This window comes from Chinchilla lanigera, unplaced genomic scaffold, assembly GCF_000276665.1.
Source record: "Chinchilla lanigera isolate Chin_1 unplaced genomic scaffold, ChiLan1.0 scaffold00021, whole genome shotgun sequence".
In the NCBI taxonomy this organism is placed as follows: Eukaryota; Metazoa; Chordata; class Mammalia; order Rodentia; family Chinchillidae; genus Chinchilla; species Chinchilla lanigera.
Window position 1 is genome coordinate 2647010 of NW_004955422.1, and position 8428 is coordinate 2655437.

Sequence of the window (8428 nt, forward strand, 5' to 3'; positions counted from 1 at the left end):
ACTCCCCAAGTTGACACAATGTATCAACCATAACAGGGGGACTCAGAACAAAGCCTCATGTGTGGGGCCCCAGTAGGAAAAACTATAAAGCACACTGCTCAGGGCCACTGAAGAAATCTGAGTGAGGACCCCGGATGAGCCCTACTGTAACCACGTGAAACTTCCCGGGTAGAGTAATCACCTCATGGCCATGCAGGACAGAGGCCAGCCCGCTGGCTACAGTAGGTCAACTCCACCCCCTCTTCCCTAGTTGTTTCCGTACTTCCTGTGAGCCAAGAATGGCTTTCAGCTTTTTTAATGATTGAGAAAAAGATTATCTTCCTGCAATTACATTTGTATGATTTTTGCCTTTATATGACATTCAAGTCTCATTCAAAATGATATGAAATTCCAATTGCGATGTTCACAAATAAAGCTTTATTGTGACAAAACCACTTCAGCACCAGGGGCGGTATGTGTGCAAAATGTTAGAGACCGGCGACTCGAGGGGTGGAGCGTTGCGTGATCATGCTTACAACCTCCTACAGAGTTCGACATTTCCCAAATTAAGAGTTAATAGAAATTCAAACGACAAGCAGGAAAAGCACTTGTTTGTGTGCGTCCCCAACCTGTCTCCAAAAACACACACACGTCCCCAACCTGTCTCAAAAGTCCGTTCCCTCCTTCCTCCCGGGACACCCGGCTTCCCCGCGCACCCCTCTCCTTGGCAGAGCCAGCCTGTTCCTGTCACATCTGCTGTCGCTGTCATTATCTGCGTTCACATCTTTGCAGACCCAGGCGCTCCCAGACCCTGCCATTCTGAAAGGTGCCTTCTTGGCTTTCCTACACCCAAATCAGAGGTCCAGAAGAAGCCCCATTTCGCGATGGAAGCTGAAACAGGAAGCTCTGAGAGCCCGCCTCACACCTGCTTCTCCCCAGAGCAGCAGGAGTCCGGCAGGAGGGACGCTGGTCGACAGGGGAAAACTATGCCAACACAGTGCCCCTTGTAAGAGCCCTGGGGAAGGTGCCTAGCATCAGTGCCCGGAGGGCAGAGCTGCTCCAGAGCTCGCTGGCACCTTCCACATCATGGTCACAGACAGGCTCCCCTTTCCCTGCTTTCCTGCAGCTGCCCAGATTGGGCCCATCAGCTCTCCGTGCGCATCCAGGTAAGGGCACTGTTCCCCTTGTTCCTGGTTCCACACAGGGTCTTCGCTCTGGTTTTTCTTTCTTCTCCCTCAGCTGTACTATGGTGTATTTTATGCATCCTAATCCTTCATGCCCTGAATCCTTTCTGGAACAAGACAGAGCCTGAATGAAAACTCTAAAGAGAAACCCTGTGTCAACTCCTCTTTCTTCCGCCCTGTACCAAACCACGGGGCCACACGGCAGCCTCAAGTGCCTCCTGCCTGACCATCTGCCCAGCCTGCAGGATCTAAGGGCAGCCTGGGCGACCTTGGCAATGATTTATGGTGTGTGCATTCCAACGGGATGAGAAAGGAGAGGGAGGGGCATTTTTTTTTTCTAAACAGCCAGAGTGAATGTAAAGATCCTGCCGCAGAGGCCAGGCCACAGAGAAAGGCCGGGTGGAAATGGTCCATGGTCCATTCAACCCCAGCCCCTTCTTGTGCTCTGTATCACGGAAGCGGTCAGGTGGGTCCTGCCTCTTCTGACCCACCAGCCCTAGAATGCTGTAAGCTGAGTTTGATGGAAGATTCTGGTTGGAACTCAGAAGACCAGAATGCTGATAAAAAGGCAGACGGTAAAGACCAGGCTCAGGAGGTTTTAGTGCAGAACAAGTGCCTTATGGGGAACTCCAGGCTGTGTGTGTTACTCTGGCAGAAAATTTGTCTCCATTTTGCTCATATCCTAAGACTTTATGGGAGACTGAGATTATGAGGCATGGACTAATTCATCAAGTAGAGGAAACCTCCAGGTCAGGTGGGTCAGGAGAGGCAGAACAAGAGAAAAAGGACAGAAGCAGGAGGGAAAAGTAGGGCTAGTTCTGCAGCCGGGCTGCACAGGTTGGAATTTTGGCTCAGCAACTCACCAGCTGCTAAGTTTTGCGCAGAATAACTCACCTCCCAAGCCTCAGTTTCCCCTTCTGTGCAAAGGGAACAATGATACGTGTGTCACAGGGGTTCCGTTAGGATCAAAGGATAGGACACTATAAGGCATCTAGCACAGCTGCAAACATGAAGTAAGTGCTCAATAAATGGAGCGGCTATACTGACCACGCCCATCACCCCCTTGTCCACTGGAGCGTAGGACATGCGTATTGTGGAGGAGTTGTACACAGAAGTGTGTTTTGTTGGATGGTAGCTTTTGAAGCCAAGCAGAAGGTTCAAAACAAAACAGGATTTGACACATGAATGAGGTTTAGGATGTGTAGTTTCCAGACCCTGGACCCAAATCAGAGGCATGGTGCAGCTCCTTTTCCTTCCTCTTCCATCCACTGCTACACAGGCAGAGCTGCTTCTCACTTCTGCTTTATCCCAGACTGAGGCCTGAGCATCTGCTCCCAACACACACACACACACACACACACACACACACACACACACACAAACACACGCTCTTCTTGGGCCATTTTGAGCACCTGTTCCCTCCAGAGTGTGAATGTCCATCATCTTTCGGGATCACAAAGGTCAAAGTCCCCACATGGTGCTGCCCTCTCCCTCCACCACCAGTCAAGGTATGGCCAGGGCTGCAACCTTTCTGGAGGCTCCAGGAGAAAATCTGTTCCCATGAGCTGCCTAAGTCTCTTGACTCCTGGCTGCCTCCTCCATCTGCATGACCATCGGGATCCCGCCCTCCTCTCCTTCTTCCTCTTCCCCTCCCCCTTCTTCCTCTTCCTCTTCTTCCCCTCTCTCTCAAAGTCTCTCTCTCTCCCTCCCTCCTGTCTCCCTCTTAGAAGGAATCTTGTAATAACATTGAGTCCACCGAGCTAATCCAAGATAATCTTCCCATCTCAAGATGCTTAACTTAATCACATCTACAATTGCCCTTTAGCCACATAAAGAAACATACTCACAGGTTCCAAGCACTAGGACATGGACATATGGCGGGGGGGCGGGTGTCATTATTTGTCCTACTATACCTCCTTCCTTCCATCTGATCCAATCTTACTGGCTGCCCTTGCAGAGACAGGAAAGATCCTGACCCTGCACCCTTCCATGTCCAGTGTCTCCACTGGACTGTTTCAAAGTGATGAAAAGTATGACATGCCCTCCAGCCATTTCCTTATTGCAAAATATTTGGCTTTTTTTTAATGCTTATCTTTTCAGCAAGCAAGCTCTCCTCTTCTCCAACTTTGCAGACCCCCAGCCTTCTTTGCAGGAGCTTCCTTTTTGGTGAAACATGAAACTTTTTAAAATCACTCTGCTGTGCTATTTACTCTTAATTCTCAATGTAGAGCTGGCTAAAAGTCCCCAACAGTATCCATACCACAGCCTCAACATTGGGCTGCCTTGAAATTTCCTCTACTAGATTAATTAGTCCATGCCTCATAATCTCAGTCTCCCATAAAGTCTTAGGATATGAGCAAAATGGAGACAAATTTTCTGACAGAGTAAGACACACAGCCTGGAGTTCCCCATAAAGCACTTGTTCTCAACTAAAGGCTCCTGAGCCTGGTCTTTACCGTCTGCCTTTTCATCAGCATTCTGGTCTTCTGAGTTCCAACCAGAATCTTCCATCAAACTCAGCTTACAGCATTCTAGGGCTGCTTCTATGGCCAGTACCTCCAGGCCTTTCCAAACTCCTCCCATGAACCAGTTCCAAAGGCTCCTGAACCATATGATAGCATCATAGCAATGACCCTACTTCTCAGGTACCAAAATCTGTCCTAGTTACTTTCCCATTGCTGGGACAAAATACTTTACACCTATTAGTCAAGGAAGGGAAAGTTTATTTGGGTTCACATCTCAGTCCATGGTTGGCTGGTTCCAAGGCAGCCTTCCCTCTACATCCAACCATTCCTTCAGTCCGTTTTTTCAGCTTTAAGAATGGTGTCTCTTTCTAATTAACACCTCCTTTGGCCCCATGGCTTCCTCCAATCTCGTCCTCATCTCTCTCTCTCCTCCACTCTGATCTCCTATCTGACCAAACTTCTAAGAAGTGGCCATTCTGGCCACCTCCACGAACAAGTTCCCACAGACTCTCTGCAGGGCAGGTCTGTTGTGGGGCCCTGTCCTGTCCTGAGCACAGCACACTGTATCCCAGTAACCCTGGCCTCTACCTGCCAGGGGCTAGGAGTGTACCCCCACTCTGAGTTGTGAAAGACAAAGTGTCTCCGACACTACCAGCTCCCTGGAGGTACCCAACTGCCCTAGGCTGAGACCCACCTCACTGCTAAAGCTACCAGTGACCTCCCAGGCACTGATTCCAGTGGACGCCTTGAAGCCCTTCTCTTCCTTGGCTTCCAAGCAGAATGTGACACATTTGCCCATCAAGGCTGTCACAAACCCCTCTTCTCCCTACACTCTGCCCACACATCTCCATCCCCACTGAGCCCCCAGGCACAGGGGACTCACAAGTGACGTCTCTGAGCCTCCCCCCTAAGCACCAAGCCCATATATCCTCCCCTCTACTACAGGTCACCACTTGGACATCTTGAGGTGACTCCTAGTGCAACAAGGACATAAGAAAAATTGTGACCTCCCCGCTCCACTCCCCTTTCAGCATGCTCCATTTTGCAAAGGAGGGTACCATTAGTTATCTGTGGGGAGAGGAGGACAATGGCAGGAATGGCCCGACACTCTTTAACTCCCCGGTCAAGGCTACAGACGCCACCAGTAAGTCAGACCTTTCACCTCCAAAAGAGTTCACAAGCTGCTCCGCTCCTGCACATCTGTGTCCCCAGGTCTCTGCCATGCTTCCTGTACCATGGTGCCCTCTGCTGCCTTCAGCCGCAGCTCTACAGCAGGAAGTCTTCTCTGACCTCTCGTCACACCCCTGCCCTGGTTGTTCACTTTCTCCCAGCCTCACTCTCTCAAACGTGTGTTTTTCTTCTTCACAGAGCAGGTCCATCTGCTGCCCAGTAAGCTCCGTGAGGACAGGGCTGGCGGCAGATCCAGCCCACCGTGGTACTGGCAGGGCCCGCCAGCGCCCTGCAGAGGAGGCACTCGGAGCAGGAGCATTTATGTGATGATCAGTGGCCTCCCACTGCCCTCCCGCTGCTGTCTGGCAATCAAGCTCAACTCCTGAGCGAGGACTCTCAGAGACGTCACTTGTGAGTGCCCTGTGCCTGGGGGCTCAGTGGGGATGGGGATGTGTGGGCAGAGTGTAGGAAGAAGCGGGGTTTGTGACAGCGTTGTGTTGGGAATCCTTCCTCCTCGTAGCCTTCCACACATCCACCCAACTCCTTGGGGATTCTCCCTGCTACACCGCTCTCAGTATTGCCTAATCTAGCACCTGAGTCCAAGCCACCATCTTTGTTTCACAGGGACCCTCATCCCAGCCTCCTACCTGGGAACTCTACTTTCTATGAAGCACACCGAGGGCTTGCCCTGGCCCTCAGGATGAAGGATGCACTTATCCTGGCTTAGGAAATGCACCAGGACTGCCCTCTACTCTTCTCCACCACCAATTGCTTGCCACTACCTCTTGGGCTTATCACAGCTGCCACCACACCAGACTTTTCCAACCTCCTCTTTCAGCTCCTGGGTCTGTGGAGAGCCTGCTTCCAGCTCCCTCGCAACCCTAGCTGTTACTCATTCTTCAAGTCCCAGGCTAAAGGAAGTTTTCCGCCAACCCCTCAACTACGCCAACAACAACAGTAAGAGCTGCTAGTCACCGTGATCACTGAGCCAAGCATAAATCCCAGAATGCTACCATATTGACTCACTCCATCCTCACCGTCAGCTATTATTAGCCTCGTGCTGCAAAACAGCACAGAGAAGTAAACGACTTGTCCAAGGTCACGTTCGATAGTAAATACCGGGGCTAGCTCCCATCACACACAGGCTGCAGACTGCCACGCCCCTCTGCGTTGAGTTGCCAGCGCATCCTGTGCTGCCCTTTTGGGGACCACATTCACACATGTTCATGCTCGTGTGACACTTTTCTTCTCCCAAGACCACTGGAGCCCTGCGGGCTGGGGCCACTTCTGTCTTGTGAAGACTTTGCCTCCAGCACCCGGCCCAGTACCTGGAACGACTGCTTTCAAGGTTGAATGTCATGTTCTGTATCCCCACTGCCTCCAGCTCCAAGCCATCCGCAGGTGGCAGAGCAGCTCTTGGGCCAGCATATGGCTCCCCCTGCTGGTTTCCTTCCATGTCCCTGGCCACCTCTTCCGCGGAAGAGCCCAGGGGACACTCACCAGCCACGAGAAGAAGCCAGCCGATTTGTCCTGGGTGGAGATCTGCCCCTCGTAGGGGCCAAAGATGTGGCCCTTGGGGATGACCTCGTTTATGCATCGCACGTCGCTCTCTCCGCCCGCGTCCTTGACCACCTCCACGCCCTGTGGGATGGTGAGGGCCGCCCGGTCGGGGATGCCCACGGGCACTGGTGTGTCAGACACAAACACCGGGGGTCCATGGTTGGGGCACTCGTCCACAAAGTACTCCTGGCAGGACTCGCAGACTGGACAGAGGGAAAGAAGAGGCGGGGCCTCAGCTGCGATGGGAGGAGAGGACCGCCACGGAGGAGGCCTCGGGGCGAAGGGGAGGACCACCCGAGGACAGGGGACAGTGGACTCCGGAAGCGTGGCCCTGACCACCCCTCCCAGGTGCGGGCACAATCACCCGTTATCTTCTCGGGGAAGCGAAGGACACCCTGCCGAAAGCGCATGTCAAGTTAGGAAATGGGGAAGGAGAGCCAGGCTTTGGGCTTCAACAGGTCGGGTTTGAGTTGCCATTAAACATCTATGGGCTGTGGGACCTGGGACACAACATGGAACCCTCACCAAGCCTCTGTGTTCTCACCTGGAAAGTGGGCCAACAACGAGGTCCAAAGGCGGCTCAGGCCTGCACCTGGCGCCCCACACAGCAGTGCCTATCCCAGTGCCTGCCGCTGCCCCTGCCCCTGCCCCTACCCCTGCCCCTATCCCTATCCCATCTGGGTTGAAGGGAGGAACAGCCCAGAGCCTTCAGTCTCACTTACACCAGAAGTCCACTTGCTGGAAGCTCTTGGGCACGATGAGGTCACGCTTCCCCTTCAGTTTCTTGGGCTCAACTTCCATGGCCAAGGGCTCTGGTCTCCTAGAGCTGATCAAGTCAGGAATCAGCAAAGGAAGCAGAGAAACCATCAGAATAAGAGCGCGGTGAGGAGAGGCTGGGGGCCTGGCAGGGGCAGGCAGAGGAGCCCCAGCGGACCTGCTATCAGGGTGGATAGGGATAGGAAACGGGAGTCCTGTGACCCCGGGGGCCTGCCCTGAGCAGGTTAAGGAAAGTGGGCAGGGAGGTGGAACTTTCCCTGGGCTCCCAAGCCACCAGCCAAGCCACCCTGCGTCCTGTCCCACTCTCCACACCCAGACAGGGGCCTCACCAGGGCTGGCCATACTCCTGGTCTCGGATTGGAGAGCAGACCTCCGTCTTCACCACGGTCACCATGTCACCCACCGCTGCCTTGGTCTGGGCCAGACACTCCTTCATATTCTCAGTCATTCTGTCCTGGGGACGCGGTAGGCGGGACCAGCACAGAAAGAGGATCAAAGAGACAGGGGAAGAGGGGTGAATGGCGGAGAGGGCAGGCAGGGGTCCCTCGGAGTCTGGTTACCCTCCCTGCATCCCCAGAGGAAGCGCTGCAGAACACAGACAACAAAAACAGCTGTAGCCCGGCCAAGAGGAAATGCCATTTCTATCCCGGGCTGGTCCTAGGGACGACTGGAGCCACCGGCCCCATGGGGTCAGGGACCCGGGCAGCTCGGGCCAGGAGGCTGGGCTGGGAAGCGCTGCCTGGACCCCAAGATCGAAGGGCAAAGGGCATGAGGCGCCCGCAGGAGCCTGGGCATTAAACTCTACAAAGCGGAGCCCCGAGGGAAGAACTCCGGCCCAACTTGGGCCAAGAGGGTGGGCACAGAGCCGGACCTCAGCGCCTCGACCTGGCGCAGGCAGACGAGGGGCAGGTACGGGCGGGGCTGCAGTGCGGGGCGGGCCGGCCAAGCAGCCCCGGCTCCAAGCCCCACCCCTCGGTCTGGGCGGCCTCTCCGCTCCACGCTTACCGCCCTCACCACCGCGCCGGGCTTCAGGCCCTCCCTCGGCACCCCGGGGTCCTCATGCCAAGCCCGGGGACACTCTTCGGGCAGGGACAGCGCGCTGCAGTTCGGGCTGGGATTGCGCTGGGCCCCGGGACTGGGCGAGGGGCGGGTGTGACTCACAACCCGGGGCCCCGCTGGCCACACCCCTGCTCCGCGGCTAATCAGCCCCCTGCTCCCCACCGGGGCCCCAAAGCCGCCGGCTGCTGGGAGGGGTTTGGGAGGCAAAAGGCCGGCCCCCTCCCCCGGGCCGGC

The 8428-nt window shown here is 54.8% G+C and overlaps 1 protein-coding gene across 1 annotated transcript in view; it reads right to left on the reverse strand.

Moving 5' to 3' along the window:
* The window catches only part of Prdm11 (PR domain containing 11), a 38972-nt gene extending 30600 nt beyond the window's left edge, over nucleotides 1–8372 (reverse strand). Inside the window, 4 exon segments of the mRNA XM_005384073.2 lie at nucleotides 6299–6561; nucleotides 7081–7184; nucleotides 7465–7589; nucleotides 8141–8372. Coding sequence (XP_005384130.1) covers nucleotides 6299–6561; nucleotides 7081–7184; nucleotides 7465–7583 — 486 coding nt within the window. The 5' untranslated portion in view covers nucleotides 7584–7589; nucleotides 8141–8372.
* Between the last annotated feature and the right edge of the window lie 56 nt (nucleotides 8373–8428).